Genomic DNA, 13,249 nt, shown 5'->3' with positions numbered 1-13,249 from the left:
TTGATATAGAGAACTGCTAATTAAAAGTTCCTACATGAATTTAGTAGATTAGAGAAAGTTTCTTGAAGGAGGATGAAAGTGAGCTGTGCCTCAGAGGACATGGAGGAGTTATAGCAAGGGGCCAAGTGGCATCTTTGCAGTTGTACTAAGGTAGGAATTAGCTCTGTGTTTTCTGAGAAGTGTACTAGTTGGATGGAAGAAGAGGAGTAGGTACATTTGAAGGAGATTTGGGGATAAGAGAATGACATGAAAATTCAGATGATGGGAGTTCACTTGGTAAGCTGTTGGAGTCATATCTGGGAATATGACTGGTCCTAAATGTTGAGAATCCTGATCTGGACCTGGAGATGGTGAAGGAGGTAGACCCAGTCAATGTTGTTGTTAGGAAATCTTAAGTGGAGTGAAGAATGTGATTTTGGAGAGCATGATGGGTGTAGTTAGGGTATCCAACTATCCTAGTTTGCCCAGGACTCTCTCAGTTTTAGCACTGAATAATCCCTATCCTTGGAAACCCCTCAATTGCAGGCAGACTTCATGGTTGGACACCTTAGGTGTGGTTCAGACAATTGATTGGTATCTGAGGTCCAAACCAGAGCAACACTTTAACATGTTAACAGGGGAAGAGAGCATGACAACAGGAGATCCAGGGCAGAGCATTTCAGAGCTCTGCTAGGCAGGCAGATTTATTACAAAAGTAATAAATAACAATAAGTAAGAAAAACAACACATATTATTAAAAAGCTTGCTCAACTTTTCCTGTATTTATTTACAGCTGGGAGGCTATTAAACTAATCCAGGTCATAGATAGTGGTGACTCAATGAGGACTGTAGCAGTGAGTAGTGGAGGCAGTGGAAAGTAATCATTCTGAGCATGCTTTGAAGGGAAAGCAGATGCCATTTCCTGATAGATTGTATATGGAGTGTGAGCGAGGAAGGGTCAAGGATGAGTCCAAGGTAATGAGCTGGATTATATTTTGGCTGAGAGCATTTTGGCCAAACGAATTGTAATCAAAGCAGCATGGTAAAAGCAACTTTGTGTGATAGTTTGGTTGAAACAGACTTTGGACACAAAATGAATATGTTAACCACTGGCATTCAAGTTTTTGTTAAATAGTAATGATAGTAACTACCACTCATGAATGCTTTCCACATGTAGGGCATCTGGCTAGATTTTGCAAATATTACCATCTTTAATCTTCACAGCCATCCTATGAGATAGGCACTACTATTTTCTCCATTTTACAGATGAGGAAATTGGTGGTTTGGGAGATTAGGCTGTTTGCTCAGTCACATAGCTAGTCAATCTAGACTGAGACTTTGAACCCTGAGGAGCCCAAAGCCCTCCTCTCTTTGGTCGCCATGTAGTACTGCTTTCTGGTATCAAGGAATAGGGTTCATTAATTATCCATTGTTATCTTTTACTACAAAAGTAGTAAATAAAATTAATTAATTCTAGAAAAATTGTAAAATGTAGAGTAGCAGAAGATGACTATACAAAGTACTCACGATTTCCTCCATTAGAAACAGCCCTATTAACACCTTTGTTTACATATTATTTTCTTTTTTGGGCATATTTACATACATTTTTAAAAATTAAAATGATATTTGATAAATGTTTTAAAACCAATTGTTAGAGATTTGACTTTTTTTCAACTTATATTGTTGGGCCATTAGGCTGTGGCGACTTTTTGATATTACAGTGTGCAGTAGAAGTAATTAGCCAAAAAACAACATGCAAATAAAATAAAGCAAAATGAAATGAGACTAAAAAAAGACAAAAAATTCAAAACAATAGACAGTAATACAAGAGATGAATAACAATTGTAAAACCATTCATTCTATAAATATGTTGTATTCAAATTATAATGCTCTGAAAACTGATGGCTGGGGAATATTTGCTTTTGAGCAGGCCTTGATGTTGAACAAGTTTCTAAGTGTTTTTAATAAAATCACCTAGAGCCAGTGACTTGAATCACAAGCAGGATCTCAGCCCTTAGGCAGAGTCACAGGAAGGTGGCTCATCTTAAGTGTATATACAAGGAGTCCAGGAGGGACTGTGCTCAAGGGAATAACCCAAGACCAGAAATGATAGAGGTAGTAAGGAGAATTAATCTTAGGATAAGAATATTAAACCAGTGATCAAATCTGAACCACAAGGTTATTGCTAGGCTAACAGTAACATGACAACAGGAAGCTGATACTGAGTCCCAGAGCATTGAGTCAACACTCTTGTCTTAGTCCATTTGTGTTGCTATGAAGGAATACCTGACACTGGGTAATGTATTAAAAAATGTGTATTTGGCTCACAGTTTTGTAGGCTTGTACTGAAGTATGGTGCCAGCATCTGCTTCTGGTGATGGCTTCAGGCTCCTTCCACTCATGGTGGAAGGTAAAGTGAAACCAACATGTGTAGTGGTCAAAGAGGGGATAAGGAGGGTGCCAGGCTCTTTCTAATAATCAGCTCTCTGGGGAAGTAATAGAAGAAGAACTCATTCATTACACTGAGAATGGCACCAAGCCATGTATGAGAGGTCTGTCCCCATGACCCAAACACCTCCCATCAGGCCCCACCTCTAACACTGGGGATCACATTTCAACATGAAGTTTGTGGGCACAAACACCCAAACTATAGCAACTCTAAATCCTTCCTGCCAAAGGGCAGGAGATTAGGCCTGGGATGAGCCTCCAGGTGGACAAAATGGCTCCAGAAATTAGGCATCTGGCAGGCCTTGTCAATCTGAGGTTTGCAGGGAGGAGAACAACACCATGAAGAGTTGCAGGATTAGGATGATCAAAAATTAGTGCAGTGTATGCAAGGAAGTGACTTAAGAGGATACTTCTTAATAGTATTGGGGTAGCAAATGAAAGAGACTGTTGGTCTGCACAGTGGTTGGAATTATATGTACAGAGATATCCAGACAGTCCCATTAAATAAATAGATTGAAGTAATACCTGTAACTATATTCCTCTTTATATCACATTTTTTGGCAAACAGAGAAAAACAATGCAGCTGGTCCTGTGGAGCCTGGAATGCTGCCATTACTTTCATTAAATTAAAGTTTTAGCTGGTATATGAAAATTTTCTTTTATTACAGAGCCTCTAAACAGACATGCCATATCCTGTGATTACAGTTTAAGTTAATGGTATCATGTTTTAAAATTAAAAATTATTATCTTTCCTTGGTGCTATCAAAACCATCACAAAATTAATCACTAATATACTAGGATGACGGTTCAATTAACTTCCATGGATATTGATCAGATAAACACTAAAATTTATTATTGCATTCTGAAGTCTTTATTAGGTGAGTGGGTTACCCAAACAGTTAAAAACTCATCTAATAAAGACCTGGAAAATGCTGCTTTTGAGTTAAAAAGACCTCTTGCTTAGTGTCTATATATTTTTTGCTTGTTTGCTTTTGTTGCACTAAGAATACCAATTGTATATAAGTTAATTCAGTGATCTTAATTAGAAATAACCTTTTTAATGTTTTTGGATATATAAAATTTAAAAACTCCCAAGAGTGTTCAAAATGTTATAGGAATGTCTATAAATTAAGTGTAGCACATGATTAGATTTGCTTCAGTGCTTTGAACTTTTGAATCAAGCCTTCCTTCCATAGTATTGGATGAATATGATCATAATTTCTGTCTCTTCCATGAAATTTTCTAATATATGTTGTTTTAAAATTACAAAGTAGTCTATGCTTATTATTCAAAAAAGCCCTCCCAAACTAAAACAATGTTGAATATAGTCCCTCTCCCATCCTCAAAATAACTGTATGTACAATTTGATGCATGTCTTTGCAATTTTTCATGAAGGCTCTAATTGTGTTCACACATATACACAAATCTATACATGCATACACTCTCCTTCCTCCCCTCTCTTATGCCTTCCCCTCTCACTTCTTCTCCTTTGTCTTCCTCCTCCTCCTTTTAAACATAAGTGCTATGATATTGCCAAAGGAGAGAAGGCTTTGTTCTGTGCTCTGTGCTTTATTGAATTTCATTCATTGGTGGAGCTTATTTTCTTTGTCCTTTCCTGCCTTTGCCACTATGAAGGTTCAATAAATTCAGTCTCTGTTTTGCTTTTCTTTATATTCAGCAGCCTCACTAGGAACCCTCCCAGAACAAATCCTTAACTATGTAAAAGAGAGCAATTCTGGGTGCTTTCTCCTGGGGACAGCCCGCTTTACAGCTTCAGTTCTGGCTTCCCTGGTGATTGGCCCAAGGCCCAGCATGGCTTTTGTATCAGTTGATTCCAAGTGTGAAGTTTCTCTGGGGTTTCCTTGGAAAGAAGGTTCTTTGTAGCATTCATCTTCTGTGTCTGTTATTGGTCAAGGTTTCCTCTACATTAGTTATCTATTATTTTGACTATGTCTGATTTCTGTTTTCCAGGACTTTCTAAAATATCTTGATATGTTGATGGTGGACCTTGTTTTTTTTTTTTTTTTTCTTTTTCTCGTGTCTGTCATTTCGGTGGGATTTAGAGACCAAAGAGGTGAGGTACACATGATGGCTCCGTCAACACCTTGAACTTCCCAGATGTCTAGTATTTTTTCTATTTCGGGACCAGGTTTCAGTAAATTCTTTCAGGGGATGAACTTATTTGCACTTCCTCTGGTTTGTGTTAGAACTTGAAAGGCTTTTTTTTTTTTTTAAGTTTTGTGTTAGTGTTAATAATAACGAAATCATTGATATCTCATTGCTCTCTGTCTGCATGTGTGAATGACACTGTTGCATGACAATTGCATTTATAGGCCACCACAAAGTGTTGCTTGCATAAGGCCAGTTAGCGATGCAAAATTCACTTTAAAAATTGGACATAATTTCATTTGACGTGTAAATGTCACTATCTTTTTGTCGTATGTATTTGTATTTTATTTGCCAGGTAACTGAATATTGTCACCTGCCTTTTTCAGCACCCAGATCAACTAGAAATAAAAAAAATGTAATAACTTTCCATGCACACATAGTACTCCATTAATGTATCTTAAAATTATTTCTTAATTACTATCAGAAACAAATGAATGGTTCAGCATTTAAAAAAATTTGTTTCAGGAAGGAGAAAACATTTTCTATTTGGCAGTTGAAGATATAGAAACAGACACGGAGCTTCTGATCGGCTACCTGGATAGTGACATGGAGGCTGAGGAGGAAGAACAGCAAATTATGACAGTCATCAAAGAAGGGGAAGTTGAAAATTCTAGAAGACAATCAACAGCGGGCAGAAAAGGTATTGCATCTTTAATTGGTGATCTGGGAGAAGAAAAGTTGTAGAAAAAAATGTAGTTTAAACTGTGGTTGAATTATAGTTGCCTTGTAATATGGCATTCTCAAATAAAGTTAGTTTTTGTCAAAATTATTCTCAGAGGGCATCCTGTGGTGGGCTCATCTTTGTTACAGCAGGAAAAGTATGTTGGGAGTGGGTGATGGATGTACCCTATAGGACTGCCTAGGCTGCAGGCAGGGCTGCATTGCTGGGGCAGCTCCGGGCTCTCACTGCTCTCACTGGCACATTGGGGTAATGAGTAGTGAGGACTTTTGTAGTCTTGCCGTAGCTCTGTCACTAATCAGTCTTGTGACGTTGGGCAAGTTGCTGACTTTCTGAGACTTTACTTTCTCATCTGCATATAGGAAAAGGTGAGTGTGGAGGTGCGGTACACAAGAGAGCCTGCTGGATCCGAAAGGGATTGATTCCTCTTGTTTGGGATCTTTTGGGAACCTGCAGCTTCTTGGCATCTCTTTCTGTTCTGATCACAGGAGCCTGGAGGATTGCTAGGTTGCCCTAGAGGGGTTACCAAAAACTTTCAGTGACCGTAGGTCAGACCTTCCTCAGTCAATACTGCAGCCACTTGCTTGTTAACTGCCAGGGAATAATCAATTATTATTGGCTTTGTTTCTATTATGTTGTGTTTTACCCCTAAGGGAAATTTAAGGGATAAATGAATGATGCTATAGGTATTCACATTTTGTAATAGGCCTCGTCTTAATCCTTTCAGGCTGTTATAACAAAATACTTTAGACTAGATACTTGGTAAGCAGGAGAAATTTATTGCTCACATTTCTGTAGTCCAGGAAGTCTGTCAAGGTGCCAGCAGATTTGGTGTCTGGTGAGGGCCCGTTTCTAATTAGATAGCACCTTGTAGCTGTGTCCTCATGTGACAGAAGGGACAAGCAAGCTCTCTTGGGCTTCTTTTACAAGGGCATTAAGCCCATCCATGAGGACAGGAGTGCTCATAACCTAATCATCTCCTAAAGGGCCCACCTCTTAATACAATTCCACTGGGGTTTCAGTTTCAACATATGAATTTTGGGGATTCACGAACATTCAGACCATAGCAGGCTGATACTTACTATACAGTACTTTTCCATTTTGTGTAGCAAAGCCACTTCAGAAGTGATTCTGGTTTCATTAGTCAAAGTGGTAGTATGCTTTTCCTATACTTTTTCTGTTCTAACTGCATGTTATTGGCTGAGAAAGTGTGAACATTCTGTCACCATTGCCAGCTTATGCTTCTGTTTCTTTATTTTAGTTGAATTATTTAAGGGGAAGATAAGGACAGGCTTATATGCATTATGCTATATGGAATATCATATTTTGGGTGATGGGAATTATTTCTGTATTATTCTGTGTTTTCTTTGTTTTTGTATTTTATTTTTTCTCTGTTGTCCTCAGGGCAAGTTATTTTGTCCATTATTTTAACTTAAAAATAAGTCATCTACTTACCTATTACTGTCCTGATTTCTGCTTTAGTTATTAAAATACCAGTTTTCATTATCTTTGTAAAAAGAATCAACAGAAACTTAAACAGAATTTTTTAAACGTATGAACCAAGCACTTGCATTGTGGCTATTTTTTTTAAATTTTATTTTATTATTATACTTTAAGTTTTAGGGTACATGTGCACAATGTGCAGGTTTGTTACATATGTGTACATGTGCCATGGCTATTTTTATTTTAGAATTCTTAGTTTTATTTAGAAAAGCAAAGAAACAAAATAAAAACAAATTCAGCGAAAGAAACAAAGAAGCCACCCAAATGTCTAACAATGAAGAGTTTGGTTAAATAAATTGTGGTACTTTAAGTTTAAAAATACACCAACATTTGCCTTGAGAAGATGTTAAATGGGAAAACATATAAAATTGTATATAAAGTATGATCCTAAATTTACCTCTTCTTAGACTGCACATAAAATATGCATGCACTAAAGGCAAGTCAGGCTTGCCGGTAATATTATGACAGTTGTCTCTTCCTGATGGGATTATTGGTGTTTTTCATTTTCTGCATTTTCTAAGTCTAATTTTATTTCATAATCAGAAACAAATGTGTAACTTAAATAGCACACTGAGAAATTTGGTCAGACCTGCACCAGTCTATATGGGACCGTGTAGCCTAATTCACTCTACTAGCTTAATCAGCACTGTTTTTATGACCTTGGTCTTTTTTCACATGTATGTGAGATTCCCCTTGGTAATTCAATATAGTTTGCATCAGTTGGATTTTTCTCCTTGTGAAGGTAAAAATGAGCTAAAAATGACCAATTTCAGGAATAGCTTTTGTTTTCTAGTTTAACATTTTGATCTGAAAAGTTAACATTATAGGATCAATTAAATAAGGAATTTGACTTTGTATTAATTTGGTGAAAAACAAGTGATTTTGAAAATAATGTATTTCTCTCTAGTAACACTTGCTATTATTTTTTGTGGCCAAATACTATTAATATTTATAGTGATAATAAGAATGTATTCATATGGTGTCATTAAGCCAATTAATTAATTAATTTAAAATGAGAGCAAAACTGAGCATTTCTTGGCTCTGAATTTTTGTCTCATGAATATGCTTCCTTGTGAATGTGCAGATCGCCTTGGCTGTAAAGAGGACTATGCTTGTCCTCAATGTGAATCGAGTTTTACCAGTGAGGATATTCTTGCTGAGCATCTTCAGACATTGCACCAGAAACCCACAGAGGAGAAAGAATTTAAGTGCAAGAACTGTGGGAAGAAATTCCCAGTTAAGCAGGCTTTGCAAAGACAGTGCGTATACTAAAGAATATCTTTAAAATTATAAGCTAACACAGTTTATTCCATTTGGCTTAACTCATAGTTTTTAACCTGTGTGTGTGTGTGTTTGTGTGCACGCGTGCACACGCATGTTTGTGTGTGAGTGAGAGATTAAGCATTTTACATTGGTATTGTCATTAACTCATCTTTTCTTAGTATAGTATGTTGATTTTTAAAATATTCAAATTATGGATTTTAACACATAAACACTGTTTATGGAAATTAGTTTTTGTCCATTTATTAATTTGCCATTATGTATCAAACTTACTGGTTTAATCTGAAATTCAGATATGCCTAATTTAGTTACTCCTTCGAGGTAGCAGACTTCTAGTTGTCTACATTTTATATTCCTTCTGGAATCTGTTAAAAAAAGTTTAAGAAATGGGGAGTTCAAAGTATAAAGAATTCCTGGACATTTTGGGAAGCACTGTTTATTTGAGAGCAACTTTGGAGGAATAATTTAAAGATGCATAGGTCCCAGATATAACAATATGATTAATTAGATGATCCCACACATAGCTCAGTACCCTTTTTTATTTTAACAATTTATATTAACAACATAAAATTATCTTTATTTAAATATTTTACAGGATCAGAAATTGTTAAAAGTGAGAAAGTAGGTACATGAGTTTGTAAAGTTTTATTTTTTTACTCATTAAAGTCTTTAATTTTAATCAGATAATTGAATTTAAGTAATTTAAAAGCATATTTACATATTGGATGCAACTGTAGACTCTGATTGTGTTGAAGCCAATTACTTCCAATATGAAAGTAATGTAAATTGTCCCATCTCATCAACATATGTCTTTCTCTCTTCTCTTATGTGCTCCCATCCTGCCATTTACTTTCTTTCTCCAACCTTAGCTTCTCATTTTAACAGAATGTTACCTTACTTATGAGCAAGAAATCTTTAACATAGGCTTTAATGTTACATTTTTACATTTTTGTGTTTCATTGAACTAAAATTCTGAAATATGCTACATTTCATACTAAGACTGTATGGATATTATATGCATCAACTTTCGCTTATAAAAATTGAGATGAAAATTGTGCTTAAAACTTAATAATTGTTCAGAATATCAAAACTTTTATAATAGTAGGATACTACATATTTAGAAATTCTATTGTACGTTCTTAAAAAACAAGCAAGGGCTATATGCTTTTAAATAAATAGACGTTAAGTTGCATTCTGGTTAGCTTTTATTGCATTTAGTATTATATATTTATACAAAAGACACTGCTGAGCAAGAGCTTATAGTTAAATAAGATACTACTAAAAATTTAAAAAGACAAAAGACAGAATGAAAAAAGAGATCACGAACATGACTTTATTCAGAGTTAGCGTAGTTTCATTTTTGTCTTAGAGTTCCAGTTTTTGTTTTCTTTTCTTTCTCTTTTTCCTATTTCCCTTTAGTGTTCTTCAGTGCACAGCGAAAAGCAGTCTGAAGGAGTCTTCACGAAGTTTTCAGTGCTCTGTTTGCAATTCTTCCTTCAGTTCAGCATCGAGGTTTTGTGTCTGAGTTATGAAATGGCTGTTATATAATTGTGGGTCATTTTTTGCATGCATACTTTCATGCTTCTTAGTAATTCAGTTTCACATACCTACAGAATTTAAATGCTTTTCTTCTTACCTGCATAGGTAATGCATGGAATGACCCCAAAACTCTACTAGGGAGCATGTATTACAAAATCTTGCTGATGTTTGAGTTTTGTAGGTATGTCTTCACCATTTCTTCCTGTTCCGCTTTGCTGGTTGTCTTGTAGTTTTGAGCAGCACCAGGAGACTTGCCGGGGGCATGCCAGGTTTGTGTGCAAGGCTGACAGCTGTGGAAAGAGGCTGAAGAGCAAGGATGCCCTGAAAAGACACCAGGAAAATGTCCACACTGGTGAGGAGTCATTGGAGGGTCGTTTCCGAAGGGGCTTCCTTTCCCCAGGCCGCAGCGATCTGTTTTTAATTCGCACTCTTGAGGAGAGAGCTGGCTTTTCCATTGTGTTTCACACAGATGTGGAGCGCTGGCAGTGGATTTTTTTCTTTCACTGAACACTATTTCTTTCTCAGGTTGAATTTAGCAGCATTTGTTCTTTTTCCCATTTCTGAATTAATTATAACTGTAAGCCTTAGTTAAAGTCTAGTTATGTTTGGGTGGGCAGATGCGTTAAGAATTAATATTTTTAAGTAACAATTTTAAATGTTTTGGCATATGACATTTCTTTTATAAATTGTTAAAATTTATGGTTATTAAGTGATGTCCTTCTGCCTTATTATTTTTACAGTAAAAATCCAACTTGTGAAAATACTTACAGTTCTAAGTTAGAGAAAATTGCTAACACATTTTGACATTGGAATTGAATATGTATGGATTAACAAAACAAATATTATTTGAATTCCATCTAATAGCTAGCTAAACAATAAAACAAATATAAAATTTGACTGTCTTTTAGGTTTATCTGCGTAGCACATGGTATACTGTCAGTAAATATATTTTGGCTTAGGGATTAAATCTGTTGCAGTGAGTTGAACAGATGGCTGTATTGTCTCAGTTAACTTTTTACTTCTTGTCTTTTTACCTCCATAGACTTCCTCCTTAAAGGAGGTGGAGATTTATGAAACCCTGTGTGTTCTCCTATTCATATTCTTTGTTCATGTGTTTATTTTTGCCCTTGACTTCTAGGAAATGGGTGGTTATGTGTCTCTGGATGTGGGGGAAAGTGGATTTCTTTTCTTCCTTCAGTTGTTTATGCTTATATTCAGGAGAAGATGATAATCTGCACCCAGCATCTGTATCCTATATTTGTTCATTGTCCAAAAAGTATTCACTTTAATAATAATACAGTTATAGAGGCTAGCGTGAACAACTGCTAGCTGTGGCTTTGCATCATTGGTTTGGGCTGCATATTAAGTGCACCCTATGGTGAAAGCTCTGTGTGGTGGAAATAAGGCCTTATGAAATGCACCTCCAGCTTGGTGCCCTTCACTAGGCTTTTACAGTGTTCTGGTTTCTTTCTTTCCTTTTGAAGAATACACAGCTGACTTAGGGAAGATGGAATTTTTACTGAATTCAGTGTACTGGGATCTTCCCTATGATGGCAAAAGGCAAGCATAACTTTTTGATAGACTTGCCTTCATAGTTTTTTGATTTTCAATGCTGTTCTAGTTAAAATGCTATTCTTAATTTTCTTCATCTATGTCTGCAATATATTGTAATAGAACTTTCATGTCAGTTTTAAAGTTTAAGTTTGCTGAACTAAGTAAAAAGCCAGATGCATACGCAACTCTGGAAACTTGCATTCTTATTACTGGGCATGTGGTCTTCAGGCTATGCTATAAGCACAATGTCTTTGAGGCTTCTTGTAGTTGGCCTTGCATATTGTAATATTATTAATTCTGGAAATTTATGGTGATTTTGTAGGAAATAATTCATAAAAGGAAATCTTGTTTTATATATATATTTTTTAATTTGTGGACCATATAAAGTGTAAAACCTTGCTGTATTTTAGCTAACGGTTACTATGCCATATGTTTTGCTGGGGTTGTACATGATGTCAGTCTCTCATTCACAGTATGTCTCTTGCTTCTCCCCTTTCCTCCATGGGCTACACAGGCATTTGAGGAAAGAATATTCCCTATTGGAGATATCAAGCAAAGAAGCTCTCATATACATGGTTGTAGAATCCTTTATTATAGAAAGGCAAAGGCACTCAAAGAAAGAGATCTTTGATGGCAAATGTTTTTTTGTTAAGGTGATATGAATTGAGGAGGATGATTAGAGAGAAGCTGAATTTTTCAATATGGATCACATTTTTCCATAGCAACCATAACATGGGTAGGTAGGTTCTCAGACCAGCTCCTAGAAGCATACTTAGCTCACAGTGTGTTGAAAGTTGAGTACTTAAGTGATTGTGTATTCAGTACAGTTGTATTAATTTCCTCACATGGCCTACTGGTGTAAGTAATGTGTTCCTAAATGTTTTTGAAAGTTTAAATCTGAAAGTCAAATATCAGATTTACCTAAACAGGAAAGTTAAGACAGTATAACATCTAGTTATGGCTTTGCAGGTGCTGTTATCCATGAGCCTAGGGGAGCTGGTAGAGCGGTGAGGCTCCTCACAGTTACTTAAGGGGAAACAGAGAGTGAAGGGGCTAAGCTCCTCCATCACTTCCCATCTTTCCCTTTTGCTTAGATTCCATGGTTGCTGACAAAGAGACTTTGCATTAATGGGAGATAACATTTATCTACATTCTCAGATGAATAGTCATACATTTTTCCTGTGTGTCTTCTCAGAGGAGCTAGGATTCTTCTAGGGTGAAAAAGAGGAGAAGCCATGAAAAGGAGAGAGAAGACTGAAGATTGGGGATGAGGGTTTGATGTATTCCCTTTGATACCTGCAGGCAGAGCTGTGGCAGGAGTGCAGGGGTAAAGTGAGAGTGGTGGGTGGAGAAATCTGTTTCTCTCCTCTCTCCTCCTTGGACCCATCCAGTGGGAAGGAGTAGGGCCTAGTATCAAGGAGTAGTTGCTATGAGGGCTAGGACGGGGCAATAAAGGATTATTAGTGGAAGATGGACCCAACTAGTAGGACCTGGAAAAGAGGGAATATTCTTTCTGAATGGTGCCTCATGTATGATATGTTTAGGAAATTGATGACCAAATATATGCTATCAGATATTCATTTTGCCTGGGAGAATTTTCTCCTTTAGTAGCCATGTTACTTTCAATCACTGAGAAGCATTTTCTTGGCTATCATATTTAGCCTGCTAAAAACAGTGCATTAAATGGAATAGGCATCTTGAATAATAAGACAAAAATTCATATTTGCCATTTGAAAGTGTATTTCTCTTTCATAAATGCAGTCCTATAATAAAACAAAATCATTTTGTAATATTGATTTTACTTGTTTTAGATTTGCTTCAAAATATAGAGAAGTGGGGGAGTGGATGGGATTGAGGTTGGGGCAGGAATGGTCATGGTGAGTCATTGTTGAGGCCAGGTGATGGATAGATGGTGATTCATTATACTATATGCTTACTTTTTGTGTATTTGAAATAAACCAATTAAAAGTTGAAAACATATTTTATGGTTATTCATTGTGGTGCATTTGATATTATTATATCACATTTAATAATGTTTGATTGCCTCTTCATTTCTATAACAACTGTGAAATTTGAAATATGAAATGAGCTACTGTA

The 13,249-nt window shown here is 36.2% G+C and overlaps 1 protein-coding gene across 3 annotated transcripts in view; it reads left to right on the top strand.

The window, feature by feature from the left end:
• PRDM5 (PR/SET domain 5) overlaps window positions 1–13,249 on the top strand; it is a 231,243-nt gene that overhangs the window by 98,131 nt on the left and 119,863 nt on the right. For 2 of the 3 annotated variants that reach the window (XM_054485889.2, XM_063664063.1), the window contains exons 4-6: window positions 5,062–5,236; window positions 7,863–8,037; window positions 9,829–9,950. In XM_054485889.2, coding sequence (XP_054341864.1) covers window positions 5,062–5,236; window positions 7,863–8,037; window positions 9,829–9,950 — 472 coding nt within the window. Of the gene's footprint in view, window positions 1–5,061; window positions 5,237–7,862; window positions 8,038–9,478; window positions 9,572–9,828; window positions 9,951–13,249 lie in introns of all 3 variants that reach the window. The other variant, XM_054485888.2, reaches the window with a different exon arrangement.

This window comes from Pongo pygmaeus, chromosome 3, assembly GCF_028885625.2.
Source record: "Pongo pygmaeus isolate AG05252 chromosome 3, NHGRI_mPonPyg2-v2.0_pri, whole genome shotgun sequence".
Classification (NCBI taxonomy): Eukaryota; Metazoa; Chordata; class Mammalia; order Primates; family Hominidae; genus Pongo; species Pongo pygmaeus.
This window is presented reverse-complemented; position numbering and strand designations above follow the sequence as displayed.